The sequence below is a fragment of the Delphinus delphis genome, chromosome 1, assembly GCF_949987515.2.
Source record: "Delphinus delphis chromosome 1, mDelDel1.2, whole genome shotgun sequence".
Taxonomy (NCBI): Eukaryota; Metazoa; Chordata; class Mammalia; order Artiodactyla; family Delphinidae; genus Delphinus; species Delphinus delphis.
Window position 1 is genome coordinate 34,094,486 of NC_082683.1, and position 19,946 is coordinate 34,114,431.

At 36.9% G+C, this 19,946-nt stretch overlaps 1 protein-coding gene across 2 annotated transcripts in view; it reads right to left on the minus strand.

The window, feature by feature from the left end:
• Positions 1 to 19,946, minus strand: part of FOXJ3 (forkhead box J3) — a 131,667-nt gene that overhangs the window by 80,100 nt on the left and 31,621 nt on the right. For both annotated transcript variants that reach the window (XM_060020464.1, XM_060020454.1), the window contains 2 exons: positions 11,174 to 11,498; positions 1,674 to 1,748 (listed from right to left, as the gene is read on the minus strand). In XM_060020464.1, the coding sequence (XP_059876447.1) occupies positions 1,674 to 1,748; positions 11,174 to 11,498 (400 nt within the window). The remainder of the gene's footprint in view (positions 1 to 1,673; positions 1,749 to 11,173; positions 11,499 to 19,946) is intronic.

Consider the following 19,946-nt stretch of genomic DNA (forward strand, 5'->3'; position numbering starts at 1 on the left):
AGAAGTTAACAGTCTAGCAGAGGATACAATACAGCTGACCTCGAACAACACAGGTTTGAACTGCACGGGTCCACTCATACATGGATTTTTTTCAACATTAAATACTACAATTGCAGTTGGTTGCATCTGGAGATGTAGAACTGTGGATTCGCAGAAACCGTTTATACCAAGGGCTGACTATAAATTATACTTGGGATTTTCGACTGTGCAGAGGGTCAGTGCCTTTAACCCACACATTGTTCAAGGGTGAACTTTACGTTCATTCACTCATTCAACAAGAGTGTCTCCTCAGTGCCACCAGCCACTGTGCAAGAAACAGGGGCTAAAAAGTGAACAATACACATACTGTCCCTACCCTCTTAAGTTCAGACTTTAACCTAAAGGCAATAGATAACCAATGAAGATTTTAAACAAAGAGACCATATGATTAGGTTAACCTTTCTGAAAGATGGCTGGCTACTATAAACTGGAGATACTAAGCCCCAGGATAGAGAAACCAGTTAGGAACTACTACGATGCTGACAAAGTAACGGGAACTCAAAAGATGGAACAACAAACTCAGCTGAAGTATGTGAAAACAAAAAAACTTCAGAGGGTAATGTTGCAGCTCAATCTTAAAAAAACAAGGAGTATGCAGACAAGTAGAGGGAGTTTGTGCAATAAGAGAAAACCATAGGAAAGGCATGTCTGGGAAACCTCAAGTATCGATAGTTCCTCACAGTGAGTCTTGAATGAGGTAAAATCATTGCTAGAAAGGCAGATTAAGGAAAAGATAGTAAAGGATATTTTATAACAAAGAAACATCTCCAGGACACTGGGGAGTGCTTTTAAGCCGGGTGATAACATGACCAGGCTTACATTTTAGAAAAATTCTTCCAGGGACAGTAGCCTGAAGAAGATGACAAGAAGTCTAACCATCCAAAAAAGAATGCGTGCTTGACAACAGATAATCTATCTCAAAGTCTTAATCTAACTAACAATTTATCATGACAACCAAATATGGTCCAAGCAAGTACTCTGAGCTTTAGAAACCAAGCAACTAGTACCAAGTTCAGGCCACATGTATTTGACATGGCTTTGAAACCCAAAAAAAGGGACATTTCTGCAGATAAAATACTAAAAATGTAACAATGGCAAAAGATAAATGGAATGAAGAGGAAAAAACAGCAACTAAGAAAACAAGGATATAACAGAGAAAATTTTACTTCAGGGTAAGAGTTACTTCCACTTGTCAATTACATACAGATTCTCTTCTTCTATGTAATAATAAATTGTGGTTTCAACAAGCAATTCAAAAGCCAAATTTAATTTAATGCATAACACTTAAGAAAATAACCAAACAAAAACTAGATTAGAAACAGCAAACTATAACAGAGGGCCAGCTCTATACTAGCTAGCTAGCTTCTCACTGCTTAAAAAGAAATCTCTCCCTGCCTGGCTGGTCCTTGAAGCATATCAACTAAAAGGGTAAGGTAAGGTGAGGTGGAATAGGGCAGGGTGGGTAAAGGAGGACTTTCTCTTTCACAAAGGTTCCTTATCAATGAACTAGACGAGTTCCTAAATGCTTTCATTCCAATTCTCTTTCTTTATATAACAAATATAACTCAGATTCAAACATGCCAACAGATACAACGAAGAATCCAATTATTTTATCTTAAGAAAATGAATCCTACCTTTCCGGGGTCATCCTTGGATCGAGGCACTTTAAGGAAACACTTGTTCAGCGACAGATTATGTCGTATGGAATTCTGAAATTTAAAAAGAAAGAAAAGCCATAAGGTCATTGGAATCCAAAAACCAAAACCCCCTTTAGAAACAATCAGAAACCTAAATATCTCTATGCACTGGAATACAATTACAAATGGAATAAGTTTTTTAAATGAGCTTCAAATTTAAACCTTTCTGATTTTCAAATTATGAATGCTACAAAGGGGAGTAGTTATTGGAAAAGACAGTTTCTAGTGCATTTTGCAAAACTCCAAATAATGGACTATATGTCCCATTTTAAATGTTTAGTAAGACCTTTCAATGATGCAGGAAGATGTCTGTGATTAACGTTAAATACCAAATATAAAATTGTATGCATATTATGATTTTAATTGTGATATATATATTTATTAGCTAATTTATTTATTCTTAGAAACAAGCCATAATGCAAAATGCTAAGAGTTATTCTACATGGAATTATAAGTGATGATTATTTTCCTCCATTCACTTTTCTGCAATGTTCAAATGATTTACAAGACACATGTGTTACCACTTTTTAATGAGTTTAAAAAGTTATAAACAAAAAAATGTCACTGCTCCATTACAAGAGTACATAAAAACCAATTAGGTTCTCACTACAATATTTAAGAAAGAAAACCACATGGGAAGACACTGACTAGAGAAGCCAGCAAGAACATGTAGGTTCCTCAATGTAGCAAGAAGAATAAACAACTTGGATGGAAGGAAAACGCACTTAGAGACCTGGAGAATCTGTGAAACAGGAAATCTTTCATGAATAAACAGGACTATGCCACAACTTTTACAGAAAATACCCAAAGGCCATTTCTTCTTAATTAAATGCTCTAAAATCCATTTCATAATTTTGTTTGTTCCAAAATGGCCAGGTATCTGGTGGAGGGGCTCCAATTGCATTTAGCCACTACTTAGAATTGGATGTTGGGCAGAGGGTTATTTTTTGGCATAATGTCATTTTATTTTTAATATAAAATTCGGAACTCTAATAATGCCTACATTAAAACTTGCCTCTCATGAGGCAATATTGGGATTAAAGAAGTTTTTAAAAGATGACCAGAGAATGTAAATTAAAGCCTATCTTATTACCAAACATCAATTAAAACTTATGAATGGGAGTTCCACCTCTACCTGGAATGTAAACAGCTACAAAGACTGATGATCCCTCCCAAACAATGAGAAACCAATGGGTAAGCCAAAAAAAAAGTCTATTTTTAAGCCACATCAGAGAGCTGAGGTTGCAAAGCAGCCCAACAAATAAAATTCCTAAGAGGGATAAGCCCATTCAAGGAGAAAGGGGACAAACTGTCTCACTTTTCGGCAGAATATGGGAGAAAGAGATGGCCACCATCCAAGCACCCAAGAAATTAGCTAAAATTTGAAAGGCCAAGCATGGTATCAGTTTAAAGTAGCAAGGATCCCAGACACAAGGGAAATTTCCACTCACTCTCAAGCTCAGAAGAAGCTCTTGGACCTTCACCGTATGCTCACAAGAAAGATTGGGGGCAGGAAAGGAAAACAGAGAAAGTCTCCTTTGTGGCATAAGCAGGAAGGAGGTAACTGATGGCCACGAGGGGGAAAAAAGCCACACCACCTTCTACAGATCTTACAAAGCAAAAAACTTAAGTTTGAGGTAGGGGTAACAAAACTTCCCACCCACAGGGCTCTGGCAAAGATTACTTCTGAGGAAAGAATGGAAACAAAGCCCTTCTGCCTCTAGGGAGGGATAGGAAACACCTTCCCAGGATACAGGCAAAGACCTGCTGATGGAGGAAGCAAAATCCTTTTACCTACGAGACAAGTGTCAGAAACTACCCAGGGGCCAGTATCCTACACCAATACACCATGCTGAGGTGGAGGGTGACTGTAGCTGGGAAAGGGACAGGAAACTCCCACGCAAAGGTAACTGGATAAGCAAGGATAACTAACCTGGCTGAGGGAAAAAAAACCACTGAAAAAGCCCCACCCCCAAGTCCAACGGCCTGAATAAGACTAAGGCTGGATCAAGACACCCCACCCCCCACCAAAAAAAAAAAATCACCAGCCCCTACCACAAGCCCAGCAGTGAATAACAAGTAGTGACAACCTTCAGAGAGAGGAGGGGCAGGAGCATGGACAGAGACCCCTATCTGTAGCAAGGTGGGCAGAGACAACTAAACCTAAAGAGAAAACAGGAAAACTGAGAAAACCCTACAGCACCCAAGCCTCCCACTCCAAGCACAAGGTAACAGGAGTCTACTGCAGGAGGAATGTAAAGTCTGTGGTATACTAAAGGCAAAGGTACCAACAACAAAACCCAAATCCAGCTCAACTACTGATGAGTGTAATTCGACTCCCCACACAAATGGCCTGTGAAAAAAGATGCTTGTCCATTTACAGGTACAAATAGCATTTACTTCTATCTCTACCATTCTTCTACACATGTAGCTGGAACTCAATCAAAAACTGCAAGACACATGGAAAAGCAAGAAAAAAGAAAAAAGCCCATTGTCAAGAGATACAGTAATCAACAAAACCCAACTGAGAGATGACGCTATCAGACAAGAACTTTTAAAAAGCTATGACTAATATGTTCAGGCACCAAGTAGAAAAAAGTGCACAACTTGCATAAAGAGATGGGGAATTTCAACAGAGATGTGTAAGCTATAAGAAAGAGTCAAATGTCAATGATAGAAATAAAAAACATGATAAAAGATAAAGGATTCCCTAGATGGTTCATCAGTAGACTGGACCCAATTAGGGAAAGGCTCAGGTTATCTTGAGGCTAGATCAATAGAAATTATCCAAAATAACACACATGCACGTAGGCATGCACATATACACAGATACAAAAAAAAAAAAGATCATCCAAGAACTGTGGAACAATACATGTAATTAGAGTCCCAGAAGGAGAAATGGAAAAGAATAGGGTAGAAGAAAAATTTGAAGATGTAACAGACAAGAATCATCCAAAAGTAATGCAGGACATCAAATCACAGATGCAAGAATTTCAGAGAACACCAAGCAGAAGGAATTAAAAATCCACACAACTATATTCATTATAGTCCAAAAGCTGAAAATCAAAATGAAGAGAATATCTTGAAGGGCAGCAAGAGAAAAAAAGAAAGATTATGTACAGAGAAATAAAGATTAGAATTACAGTGATGTCTCAAAAACCATGCAAGTTAGAAGACAACAAAGTGACATCTTTAAAACACTAAGAGAAAAAAAAAGTCAATTCTATATGCAGTAAAAATATCTCTCAAAAATGAAGGCAAAGTAAAGACTTCTAGACAAACAAAAGCTGAAAGAAGTCATTTCTTGTACCGCCAGTTGGCTGGCAATATTGGAAGGAAGTTCTTCAGGCAAAAGTATGATACCAAATGGAAACCTGGATCTACAAAAAGAAATAAAGAGTTCCAGAAACTGTGAAAATGAAAGCAAATTTTAAAAATCACTTTTTCTTATCTGTAATGCCTTTAAAAGATAACTGTCTAAAGCAAATATAACAATTATTTATGAGATTTATAACATGTAAAAGTAAAATGTACAATAACAATAACACAAAGGTTGGCTCAGGGGAATTAGAAGTACAGCTGACCCATGAACAACACGGGTTTGAATTATATGGGTCCACTTATATGCGGACTTTTCCAATAAATACATACTACAGTACTATACAATCCAAGGTTGGCTGAATCCACAGATGAGGAACCATGGATATGGGGGGCCAATTGTAAAGTTATACATTCGACTGTGCAGGGGTTAGTGCCCCCTTAGTCCTCGGGTTGTTCAAGGGTCAACTGTATAAGGTTTATAAAGTTCTTACGCTATACATAAAATGGTATAATGAAGGTAGGGTGGGATAAGTTAAAGAGGTGGGTGGTAAACCCTAGAGTAATCACATCTTAAAACAAAATTTAGGAAGAGGTATAACTAATAAAATAATAGTGAAGATAAAATGAAATCATAAACAATACTCCAAATCCAAAAGAAGACAAGGAAAAGAAGGAACTAATCAGAAAAATTACCCATCTAAAAAGTTCAAGATGGGAAAAAACCAAAATCAAGATGGTCAGAAGAAGAAATCAAAATGGTCATGTTTTCTAAATGGCTTCACAGTGGAAGAACACATCTCTACTTAGATCTTCCTCCTCTACAAAAAGCTTAAAAGCTGGAAATCTTCAAGACTCTGACACTGTCCTTTTTTCACTTCTACATTTGCTGCCTAGGCAATCTCATCTACAGCCATGGCTTCAATAACCATCTGTGACCTTTCTCCTGAGTTAACACATATTTTCAACAATCTACTAGACATCTCCAGAAACACCTCCAACTCAACATGTTTAAAACTAAACTCAATCTTTATTCTCAGTGTGGTCTTCTGCCAGTTTTCCCTTCTCTATTTAAAGACAGTTATTCATATAACTGTTCCAATCAGAAACCTGTAAGACCTCCTTAACTCCTCCCTCCTTCTCACCATCTAAAACAAATTTGTCACCAAATCTTGTAGGTCTACCTTCCATCTACCTACTTTATCCATCTCTTCTGTTACTACCTCAGTCCAGGACACCAGTCTCACCAAAACTAGTACAACAGCTTCCTAACTGGTGTCCACCCTCTACCTTCCTCTCTTTACCCTTCCTCCACCATTCTCTACCCAACAGGCAGTTACCTCTTCACAAGGCAAATCTGACATTACTGTTTCAATTAAAACCTTTCAGTAACTTCTCATTGCACTTAGGATAAAACCTAAAATCCTTAAAGCCTCCACAAGACTCTTCATAATCTCACCCTATCCTGCTGTCATACTCTCTATACTAACCCCTTCCAATGGTCTCTCTCACCTCTAGGCTTTCTATTTATTGCTCCCCCTGCAAAAGTTACTGCTGCCAGCCTTCCTCCATCCCTTTCACCCAACTGAGTCTACTTAACTTTCAATTCATTCTTGGTTTAAACATTAGTTCTTTAAGGAAGTCCTTTCTGACTTTCATAAATTATTAGCTTAGGCCAAGTGTGGATTTCTCACCACACAGTTATTTGTTTAATGGTCTTCCTCCTCCATACTGTATTCTATATCAAAATATAAGTAGGCTCCATAAGGGTAGGGATCTTGTCTACCAACTCAGAACCTAGAATATAATGCTTTTCATATGGGAATCACAAATCTGTTGGAAAAAATGCCAAAAGCATATTTAGAAAATAAAAACACCTGGAGAGATATGAGAGCCAACACATGTATTTACAACACACAATGAAGAAAAGAGATGACTTCAGACCTCACAACTTGGGGAGACACTACCTCTAACAACCCTAAGAAAAGAAGTTGGGAGAGCAGAGGTAGAGATAACTAGGATGGCAGAGAGTAAGCTGGAGGAAAATGGCCCGGGTTAAATAACTGATAATGGTATATTGCTTGGCCTTGAAAACCCAGCTTCAAAAGTAGTTTCTCCAAAGTACAGTCTACTTACACCAGAATCACTTGAGATGAATTTTAATGCAGATTCCTAGGTTCTAAGATGACTAATTCAAAATCTCTGGAGTTGTGACCCAGGAATCTGAATTTAAAAGCACTCTCACTGATTTTTATTTTCACTTGAGTTTAAACTGGCATCTCTCATTCAAATCAACCACCACATTCCCACCTTTACTTCTCTTCTCCCACTGTGAGAGCCCTGACTCCCCAAAACACTAATATACGTACTCATTTGTTCTATCCTACCATGCACATAAGATTGTTTCAGAATTGCTCCCAACTCCCAACTTCTTTTCTTGTGGTCACACAAGGTACAGACTGCCTCTAGCAAATTACCACTACCAAAGACAAATCTACTAAATGAAGTCCATGATTCTTTTGTAATTCTTTTCAACCTTGGTATGCTCTTTTCAAAACTTCTTGAATTTTTCTGTGCGATTATGTTATACATTTGATATAAGGCTTATTTATTTCTACTTATATTCAGTTTTAAGGTTTTCTTTTTTCATCCTTTTTGATTCCCTTATATTTTTTTGGATGTGTAAAACACTTAGATGTTTCAAAACTCAAAACTATATAAAAAGGTACACTCACAATCTTATTCCCTTCCTTATCTCTTCTACCTCAGTTCCGTCCATCCCTATAGGTAACTATGTTTACTATATTTCTAGTTTATTATTCCTAACTTTCTTTTTACAACAATAAGCAAACACATAATATATTCTTATTTCTCTTTTTTCTTCACATAGAAAAGTAGAATACACCCCCACATGCCCATACCACACTCTTTTATATTTTTCTTTTTATTACTCTAAATTCCAATAACTTAATAGGTTAATTTTCTTTAGTAAGGTGAACAGCATAAAAAAAATTCCTTTTCCTCTAGTTCAGATTACAAAATCATTCAATTATGGAAATTCAAAGAGTTTTTATAACTCTTATGGACTATTCAAAGAATTGTTTTTAATATGTAATCTCCCTTCAATGCCCTGGCACAAAATGAAAGGGAGTTCATCTAAATATTAAAATTCTATTTGAATCCTTTTAAGCGACCACGACAACATTTTCTCCTCTGGGTGACTTTATGGCTCTACATTTCTGGAAAGGTGGTTGACAACTGCTTTAGGATCTTTCTTCCGTCCTCTCTTCAAACAACACAAGCTAATTTCACAAGTTCTATATGACCTTCCATTTTCACCTAACCCATCCCTTCCATACCTGAAGGAGAAACAGTAAGCAGCAAGTTGTACAAGTAATGCTAAACAAATCTTAGGACAGTGAATGGGAACTAAAACATGAAAACAGAGATAGGACCTGAGCAAAGGAGAAGATAAACCACTTTCCATTTGTCTCCATGTGAGATGTTCAAAATATTTCTATGTTTACAAAAATAAAATTTAAAGTAATCATGGCAAGTTCTAGGCTCCTGAAATTGGGTGGAAGAAACTTTTTTAAAAGAATAATTATGAAACCGCAATCCCCAGGAATATTCAAGGTCTGCCTAAAGCAACAGACTGGACCAGATAATCTCCCTGGCGTATCTTTTAGTTCTAAAAAGCAACATTATCCTTCTCAACCTATTCCCATTTTTCGCTTTCCATCCTTCCTTCTTCACTACATCCAAACCATGTATCTTCCAGATGAAACTGTATCACTACTTCTAAACCACTTTCAGACCATAACTTGGGGTGGCCAGCAGCAAGAAATCCAGCAGACTGAATCTGGCACTCTCAAGGTGGACTTAGATGAAACAAGATCCCTGAACAAAGATCTGTAAGTTCTATAATAGAGTTATTAATAAAACATATGGAAACACAAAAGATTAATTCTACAGGGAAAAGAGAGATTACATATGAGCTTAAAGAATAAACAGAATAATGCCAACTGGACAAAGGGCAAGAGAAAGTCCAAGGACAAGTAAGAGAAAAACAAAAGCAAGAAAAATCAAAATATTTATTTCTAGGACAACTAATAGGCTGGAATATGTAGAAGAAACAGTACATGAGAGGGAACTAGCAAAAATTAAAGCTAGGAAAGAAAGCTGGGACCAGGATTCTGGCCTTCATTCAAGCTGCATTTACTGAGGCTTACTAAATGGAAGTACTGTGCTAGTGCATGGAATAGAGGAAAAGATACAAAAAAAATCCCTTCCCATAAGGTACTTGATTATCTGGCATGATATACAGCACACATCACGGGTGCAGAGTAATTCAGTAAATGCCTTTAATAAGTATATCCAAACAAAAAAGACAAAGGTGTTGAGACATGAAAGCTTAAGAGAAACAAGTGGAACTACCAGCTGATGGCAGACCTAAAGCCTCGTAAGTCCCCTTCTTCCACATGCACACACACAAATACACACACCCCACACTGCACACAACTGGATAACTCCTACATAAGAATATGAATGTAAAATGTGCAGATACAAAAGAAAACTGAATTATTTGTCATATAACATAGATTAGGTAGGTAACTAATCTGAAGGTTCCTCAAAAAGCTTCGATGAGGAGCTAAGCCTTCTTTAAGAAGTAGCTGATTCTAGAGCTGAGGCAGGAAAGGTACGAGATGAGCCTGGAACATCTTGTGGTGCCAGAAAGTTAAGAAGTGGTAAATAAACAAAAGAACTCTACCGTATCAAAGGGCACAGGAGCCAACCTGTAAGAGCTCCCAATGCAAAAGCAGCAAAAATCTGAGCAACAAATAACGACAGCACAAAAAATAAAATAAATATCCATGAGTGCATACTATTACAAATATACGATTGAATAAATAAATAAAAGGGGAGGAAGGGACAAGGCTTCCATATTAATTGGGAAGGATCCCAATTAATATAGAAGGAATAAAGGAAAAAAGAAAACCACCACTAGAAAACAATAAAAACTGCTGTAATGATCTACCAACGAACACTAAAATTAATGAACAAAAATTTAAGAAAAACAGGGTACTGCATGCTGTCAAAGTATCTCCTCCAAAACATTTCATAATTTACAAAGTGATAAATAGTAATTTTATAGTGGAGAAACCTCGCAGACACCACCTTAACCAAAGAACCATGGTGAACATTACCAGTAGTAAGACATACTGACATCAAGTTCCCCCTGATATGACTGATAGACAGAGAAGGGCACATCACCTCTGCATTATTCTTCCCCAAAATGCATTACCTCAAACTAACTGAGAAAATATCAGACATATCCAAACTGAGGAACATTCTACAAAATACCTGACAAGTACTCTTCAAAAGTGTCAAGGTCATAAAAGACAAGAAAAGATTGAGGGACTGTTACAGATTGGAGAAGACTAAGGAGACATAACAAATGACAGCTAAATGTAATGTGGGATCCTAGATTAGATCCTGAATTGAATCCTGGAACATAAAAAAAACATTAGTGGGAAAAACTGGTGAAATCTGAACGAAGTCTGTAATTTACTTAGTAGCTAACAGTACTGCTTAGTCAAAAGTATTAATTTCTTAGTTTTGATAATGGTACTATGGTTATATAAGGTGTTAAAAAAGAGGAATTGCTTGAAGGATATATGGGAACCCTTTGTACTACTTACAAAACTCTGCTATAAATCTAGAATTCTTTCAAAATAGAGTTTTTTTAAAAAATCTTTGATGATAAAAACAGTACTAGTTGCAATACTATGCTATTTTTTTTTTAAACCTCAGACACACTATCAACTTAACTGAACTGTGGGTATTGTTTTCTAGTGAATGCTACATTATCTCTGCTCCAATACCTTATGCTATGTCAGTCCTCTAATATAAGAAAGCTCTAACAAATTAATATTCTACCCAAAATAAAGTTATTCATCTAATTTAAAACATTTAATTTCCTTTTTTAACCCTAAAAATGACTAGTAATCAGAATTTCATCTTTAATTATATAAGCCTCCACAAAGCTTTATCTTCAATAAAAGCCAGTATTGTTATTGTTTACAGCATAAAAATAAAAATTTAAATAAAATCCTTACCTTCCATCCACTGCCAGCCTCTCTATAATATGGGAAGTTATCACAAATCCACTGATAAATCTCACTTAGAGTCATTTTCTTTTTGGGTGAGCTATTAATTGCAAATGTAATGAGGCTGGCATAACTGTATGGAGGCTTCCCATCTTTGTGCTGTTGGACTTCTTCCTGGTCCAGGGTTGTATTTGGGTCAAGAAGTGTATTCTTCTTGGAAATTCCTGTTCCATGTGCATTTTGTGTAGCATCAGATTTTTGGATGGCTGCTCTCATGGTGAGCTGTGGTAACCAGTCCATAGATGTTAGGCTGCTCTCCAGTTCAGATGTCATCCTGAAGGTAAATAGACTCCTTAGTCAATATCAAGGAAAGAACCCCCGCTTCTCAAAATATCCAATATTCACAAATCTAGGAGTTCCAAAGTGAGGGAAAGCCTGAGTTAAATCTGGAGGAAAAAGATTGAGTATATTAATGACCAAACCAAATATTTAAGGGATCAACATTTCCAATCTTTTTTCTTAATTTCTTCCTCTCCAAACACAACAAATTTGGTTTTAAACTGTTTAAGAGATAGAACAATACGTACACACAAAGTGATTCTGAGGCCAGTTTTCTTAAAAAGACTATCTGTCACTTTAAACAGGGAGACAGGATCATAGTATGAATAAATCTGTCTGCAGTCCAGCTCTTTACTCACCAACACTGCAGGCCCTTTTAAAACTTAAGATTGTATATCTGGCATTTCTTTTACACAAATTTTAGGGAAATCATACAAAAGAATACCAAAATTAAAGTGTAGGCAAGAGGTCAGAGAAGTAACTGAGGAATTTACATGGAGGAAAGAAGGTAAAGTTGAGCAGGTGGGAGATAGGAAGAGTAAAGCAGGGTAGACAAGAATAGCAAGGAGACAAGCTAGCTGGGGGAGTTGACTGAAAAAAGAAATGCAAACTCAAGGACACTGATGAACTAGAGAAAAGGAGAACAGGCAGTGCCAGGAAGTTTAAAAAAAAAAAAAAGTCAAAGAACAAGCTTAAGAAAACTAAAGATCTGGGAGTGTAGGATATGAGATAAAATCACATAAATGGACAGCAAGAAAAGAAACATTAAAAACTCAACGACAGGCTTACAAAAACATCCAGTGATCTGGATTCTGTAATCTATTTCTCTCCAAGGCTGAAAAATTCAAACCATTATCACCCAAAGAAAGAAAAAAGAAAAAACAACATCTGCCAGGTTAACACATATTCTGGAGAAAGAAGGAAGCCGCTCTAAGAATGGAAGATAAAAATATAGAAACAAAGATTGACACCTCACACTGGAATGGCAAACTTTCAACAAAAGGTACAAACTTTCCTATCCTGGGATCAAAGAAGCAGGAAAAGTGAGCCTGACAACAAAGCAGAGAGGAATGAAAGGCTTCTAAGTGATATAAAAATAAAGGGAAAAAGAAAACAAAATAAGAAACTTAAAGTATCTCAGTAAAAAGAAAAAAATTGTGGCTAAGAATCCCATATATACCCTTCATTCCAAATGGCTGCAGGCAAAAAGCAACCTGGAGTATGTGCTTAGGATCTGAACTTCTGGGAGGCAATGTACATTAATAAAAAACACAGGCTCTGGAGTCAGGCAGATCAGAATTCAAGTACTTATGCTACCAGTTACTATCTGCGAGACTATGAAAGTGTTACTATCTCTAAACCCCATCTCATCTGTAAAATGAAACAATAATAGTACCTACGGTTGAAATATTACTTTGAGAAATAAATGGGATAACTTATGCATAGAAGAAACATTCAATAAGTATTAGTTAATAATATTACTCTAGGAGTATCTTGGGAGGGTACTAATGAACCATAAAGTAAATAAGATTAAGCAGTAGCAATTATAAATCAAGAGCTAGCCACGAGGATTCTATCTGCATTGCCAGTAGAATATTAACTACTGGCAATGCAGATAGAATATTTTCCAATATTTTGATTAACAGTTTTACATTTTTCATTTTCCCTCCCCATCTCTGCTGTATGCATTCCTCTGAAACCTGAACTTTAAATTCCTCTATACAGCACCTTGCTCTACAATCTCAGCCAGAAATGCTTGTTCCCATCATGAAATAAGTGATAGAAACTTGTGGAATAAGAAGCCAAGATAATTTAGAGATCACAGAATGTCAAAGAGTGGGCAAAGTATCCTAGAGATTAGAGAACAAAGCCTCCAATCTAAAGATGAAAAACTAAGGTCTACTGAAGTTAAAGACTTGTCCAAATTCACACAAATAGTTAACAGCGGAACTAAAACCAGAGCTCAGATCTCCTGATGCCCAATCCAGCAGTTTTTCTACCATACCTTACCTGTAGTACCTACCTCTCACTGATATAAAGTACTCAGAACAGCCACTGGCAAATAGTAAAGAGTCAATAAATGTTAGCTACTGGTAGTGGTGATAACAGTAGTTGCTGCTATTATTATTCACATTTTATTCTACGAACATTGGCTATTATTATACCATGCTATCATCCTATTTGCCTCAATTAAGTCTCCACTGAGTAGCTTTATTTTGTTCAAATTCCCAAAGCAGCCAGTCACATACATTTTCAAAGATAATGTAAAAGTACATTCCAAATTGGAATATAACTGATACAGCAGATGCTCCCTGTTGAGAACCATCTTTAACTTCTGTTTCCTTCCCCCAGTGCCACTAACTGAGACTTTAGGAGAGTCTCAGTAGTATAACATGAACACATACTAAGTAGGTACTTAATACTGTTATAAAAATAAACAAGAATTTATAATTACACACGTGTACAAGGCTATCCTAGAGTAAAATCTTATACACACAGCAAGTATGATAAAAATTTCTGTCCTCTAGAAACCTGTACTCCAATTAGGAAGGTCAAACACAAGAAAGAGCTGGAAAAGAGCTCTGGGTGCTGCAATGGCTCAGAAAAAGATGGAGGACAACATGGGCTGCAGCCTTAAGAGGTAGAGAAGGAAGAACTTCAGCTAAGACTTAAAGAAAGTTAAGATCTAAATAGGCTGGAAAGAATTTGGTGCCTAGCCATCAAAGGCATCATGAGTAAGAATTATTCATTGAAGTAGAGTATAAAAATCTTTCTCAAATTTAAAATCTGAAAAAGCGGGGCTGCTGTTTTCTTTGCAATTTGTTATATTTTACATATTCTTGGTAGTGAGGTAAAAAGTGCCTCTATTGTTGCTGCTTAGGCTGGTTATTGCAGTGGTTCTCCACTAAGAACACAAAAAGTGACCATTAGATTTGACCAGATCTTCAAGTAACTTCAGAAAGAAACCTCTTAGTGGAATGGTGATGACAGAAGTCCACTTGTATAAGAGAACAGATGGTGGCAGATTTAAAAACAGCATGGGAGGCTCTGAGGAATCTGGTTATGGAAATCTGGTTAAGAAATGTCAGGCCCTCATTACCTCACCTCATTCCAAAAGCTTCCTAGCTGGCCTCCTAGGCTCTGATTTCTCACCACTCCTCCCTGCTAATCACCTCCAGAGTACATGTATATACTCCAAGAGAAATGCCAGCAATGTTTTCATGTCACTGTGCTCAAAAACTTTAAATGGTTCCCCTTCTCATATTATACTAAATCTGAATGCCTCATTTTCAACTACTTTAGCTTCATTAACCTTTTATTAATCCTTCTCTATTAATTCCTAGAGCAATTATAACCTCAGTTTGGCTTTACCATGCTGTTTCACATGTATAACTGGAACATAAGCTTTCTACCCTCACTCCCTTTTCCCCCACCTCCCCATTGAGTATAGTGACCGTACACTAGTACTTCAGATGCTACCCAACACCATGCCAGGTACACATTATCTGAAAAATAACACAGTATTTGGATAAGGAATGAGTCTTCCTTTCTGGAATGCCTTTTCCTTCCCACTCTGTCTAGCTGGCTTCTATTTTTTCATCAAGACTCAAACCAAACACCTCCCCCTCCAGAAAGCCTGATCAATCCACTCTTCCCATCCTCCATCTCCTAAATTGAACTAGATCCTACCCCCATTGACTATAAATACTTCTATCACAGAACTTACACAGAATTAAATTACCTTTATCTACCTCTCTCCCATGAGGCCATGAGCTCCTTAGAAGAAGGAACTTTCTTATTCTTTTCTGTTCCCACAATGCCTAGGAGCACAGTAGGTAAAGGGTCAATAAATGGTGGTTAAATGATTGAAACAGTGACTAGCCAATGAAGGTGTGGGTGTGCTGCTCCCCAAGCAAACAAGACCAAACCCATTTAAAAGCTAAAAGGAAGAGGTGAAAGAGGACTCAATAGTATGAGGTAAGGATAACCACAGGATAGAAGTCCTTTATGAACTGGAAAAAAGCATGACTCAGCACAGACTGACAAGTTAGTACTACACAGGAACAGAGAGTTCTACTGGAGAAGTAGAGAAAAATGGGAAGATGGAAGCCAAAGATAAGAAGATAATGTTACTTGTGGGATAAACCAAGGCATGAAAAAATTATGTCTGAAGTTCTTAAATCTATGACGGTATCTATTGCTTAAAAGAATAAGGAATTTTTTCTGCATACAATGAAAAGGTAAAGAGCATCCAGATAAAACAACTCCACACTAATTTATGACATAAGAGGAGGGAGGGGGTTCTGACCTCACTTAATGAAATTCTGCCACTGATACAATCCCAAATATGCATTTTAGCTACTTTAGCACATTGCCTGGCTTCCCTCTGTAACTTCCCTAACAACTGAGGAGTAGCCAAGGCTTACACAGAAAATTTGCAACAGGATAAAAAGGTAGGAAATGGGTAGAGATATTGTTGGCTTTCCTAAATGGAGGTAAGACGAAGACATCAAGGAAAATAAAGTAAGAATAATGAAGGTAATGATGATGTGACCTAGATATTCCTGAATCCTCTCCCTCCCTTCCTAGCACTTGGCATTTTGTCTTAACACTTGGCATGTGAAAAACTGAGCAACTGAGAACTCAAAAGAAATCCTTGTAATTACCACAGCAGTAATTCTGATCACACACATCTCAGGGGGTCAAAAAATACATATATTTAAACATAATATTCATATATAAAAAACATAATTCCTGTTACTGCATCTCGGCAGCCAGAAGCAAGGTCTATGGCAGAGACCACTAACTGCCACTTCATACCTGTTCTGGCCTTCTTCCTTAGGAATACAACCCCAATTTTATTCTGGATGGTATTATGCCTTTTGCCCTTCCTGCTCTCTGGAATGTGGATACAATAGCTATTGCTCCAACAGTCATCTTGGACCATAAGGTGACCTTTGAGAATGGAAGCCATACACTGAGGACATGGGAGCAGACAGAAAGGATCTGGGTCCCTGATTTTTTTGGTGAAGCAATTGTGAAGCTGCCACCCCAGCCCTGAACTGCCTACCTTCCAGACTTTTTATGTGTTTAACCACTATAAAAAGATCTCTACCAGCAGGTGAATGCAATTCCTAACAAACATGGAATGTGGGACATGGAAGTGAGGTGATACAAGTAACAGGACCTAAAATAAGACACTCTCTTAGAGGAATTGATGAGGTAAACATTAAGAACTCTAATACTGCAGGATGGAAAGCTTGTTACACTTATTCAAGAGTGACAAAGGATTTGGTCAAATTGTCACCTACTGTAACTGGAAAACAAACCATATGCCAACTGAGGCTATAGAGCAAGGAGAGAAATACTATAGGAAAAATTGAGAATATTGGCATGTGTTGGCTCCTTCTAGCCGCTTAAAACAAAGTCCTAAAAGGCAAATAAACTTCAATTAAGTTGCAAGCAGAGAAAATGCAGGTTTGCTAAGGGAGGTACTCCCTGCCTATGGCCTGCAATTCAAGCTAAAATTCCTGTAATCTAAAGCCCTACATGGTTGAAAAAAAACCACCAAGTGCTTCTGAAGTAGCAAACTTAAGTAACTGAGTGATAGCTGCAAAACTACAGCCTTGGCAGTAGAGAAGACTGGTGCCTTGCCACACAAAAGCAATGTTGTGAGGGTGTTGACATTCCACCCAAGACTATCACTTCAAATGGCCCCACCCAGAGCCATCATTCCCTTAGGAGCTAAAAGAGGTGAATGAACTTGGATGGGGGAAAATATATTCTTTATTTCCACTAACTTGTAACTGAAACTTAGCATTTCCTTTAATTACAAAAGTAGACAACAAATCACAGCAGCATTAACAGTACCTGTGACTTTGCCATCAATAAAAATCACAAATATATTCATATGTGACAAATGCTGCAGAAACTCAACTTTTTAAACTCATCGACTACTTCAGATTTATGACAGTGTATAGATTTGCCACTAGATTTTTTATTTAATGTGTTAATTCAAAGGCATATATATTACTATGTTTTAAAGTTAATATTTTGCTAACCATATTTCAATATAATTAATTAGTTTCTTCTGTAATCCTAAGTATTTTATTTTATGAATTTTGAGACCTTATTCTGAGAAGGGTCCACAAGTTTCACCAGACTTTGAAGGGGTTCCATGGCACCAAAAGGTTAGAAATCCCTGAGGTAAGTAGAGCACAAAGGGCAGAGTTTTCATATTAAAAAATTCTGCCTAGGCATGTCCTCTGGCTCAAAGCAGCAAAAAGTCTAGAAACTAAGCTTTTTAAGATAACTGTAAAGCGGCAGAGGGGTGTCTAGACTGCAAAAGTCTCTTAAGTTTCCAAAATAATACCCAAGCTAATCAACAAGAAGTGAGCTATAAAGCCTATGCATTTCCCAGATAGGGCATCTTCACCAATACCCACCACAGATGTGGCCATGGAGGATACTGGACAAGGTGAGAACTTTCAAAGGGCACAGGGGACAATGGACAGCCCAGCAAAGAGCAGAATCAAGGAACTTATTATACTTTCATGGAGTCTCTGCCACTGCTACCCAGGAGGATTTTATAATCGATATGGCCTAGTGACTATTTTGTGTTTCCCATTATCCTGTTTTCTGAATAAAAGATTTTATTGCTATTATCCTATTCCTTCACCACTATAAACCAAAAAGCCACTCTGGGATCTAATGAAAGTGAATGCACCCAGAGAGCTTAGAATTTCGGCTGGATATAATAACTGGATGAAACTCTGGGTTGTTTCCCTTGGGAAAAGGGCAAGTAAGTTCTATTTATAGGAAGAACAGTACATGTGGATATTCAGGTACCCAAGGCTGATTGTGGCAGAAACCTAACAAGAAAGAAAATAAACTATTACAGATTGACCTTACATTTTGGAAGCATGTGATATAAAAAAACAATTTTTTTAATTTATAAATGAAGCAATAATTTAAGCTATTTCCAAGCAAAAGTAGCCGCTGTTATTTTTCAAAATTAGTTATCATACACCGGCAAAGCCAAAGTTTCTACTCTTAGTTCAATTTCAGGAAAATAACACAGTCAATGTCCTACATTAGAAAAGATATGGTGATTAAGAACACAGGCTCTGGAGCAAGACTGCCTGGATTGGAATCTAAGCTCTTCCACTTTTAGCTATGTGACCTTAAACAAGTAAATTAGCCTCTCTATACCTCAGTTTCCTCATGTGTAAGGTGAGGATTAAAAGCAGTACCCACCCCAAAGGATTGTTGTGAGGATTAAATGAGTTATATATACAAAGCACTAAGAAGAGTTTCTAACACACAGTAAATAAGCATTCAATAAATGTCAGCTATTATTCCTATCAAATTCTTACTCTTCAGAATTTTCTAAATTTTAAATGACTGTCACTCTTACTCAGTGGTTTTAGACTTACATGCCCTAAATCACACAATAATCATTTATCAACCTCAATGGAAATGAGCCCCTCATTCAATTATTTATTCTAAAGAAAAGATCCAGAAAAGACTGTGCTTTTAAATTTTGTTTGTAGATTGCATATGAAAATTGAACATACACTTTTCCCACAGAAATAAGATTCTATGATGATGATTCCTGAAGCAGCCCACAAAATCCTACCTATTCTATAAAGGAGTTCTATAAATCAAATTTCTAAGAGTATAAAAGCCCCAGTTGGATATTCTGCAGCAGAGAGACAGAAGTGTAACAAGGAAAATAAATAAGTTTTTCCATTTTCCTGGTGTAGGACCAGCTTGTTCCTAATAAAATTTCAATACACATAGCTTATATCTGGCATACTTCTAAGTACCTTCTTCTATACCTTGGCTCTCCCATCTCACACTGCCATAAGCCTCCAAGATTGGCCCCTAAAGTTGGTATTATAAACTCCAAAATTAATTACTTGCTCTTCTCCTCCAGGAAAAACTCTAACCTTTTCAAAGCAGTTGATCTCTGCTCTATTTAGGAAGAAAGTGGACAGCATCAAACTAATCACCCCTAAGGTATGAATAACTGAGCCTTTAAATTTCCTATGAGCAATGATCTTTTTAAAGGACAAGCCCAAAAAATCCTCATTGGTTTGAAGTGAAAATATAGGAAGAAGAATCATAATTTAGGATAGAGAATCCAATACACAAATAGAAGTTCACATTTCAAAACTCTTGACTTTCACAACTTTTGTTTCACCCCTAAGATTCCAAAAATATTCACACACAGCTTATGCAAAAACTTGAGGGATTTAGTGAGACAACTGTCATTTGTAAACAGAACTGTGGTTTCAGAGCTATTTATCATAAAATCAGAGATGAAAAAGAACCTCACTATGTCATTTTTAAAAGCCCTGCTATTACCTATTTTGGAGACCAACAATATTCTTTAACTCCAAGGGAAGAAAAGTTCACCAAATGTATACAGTAATTCATT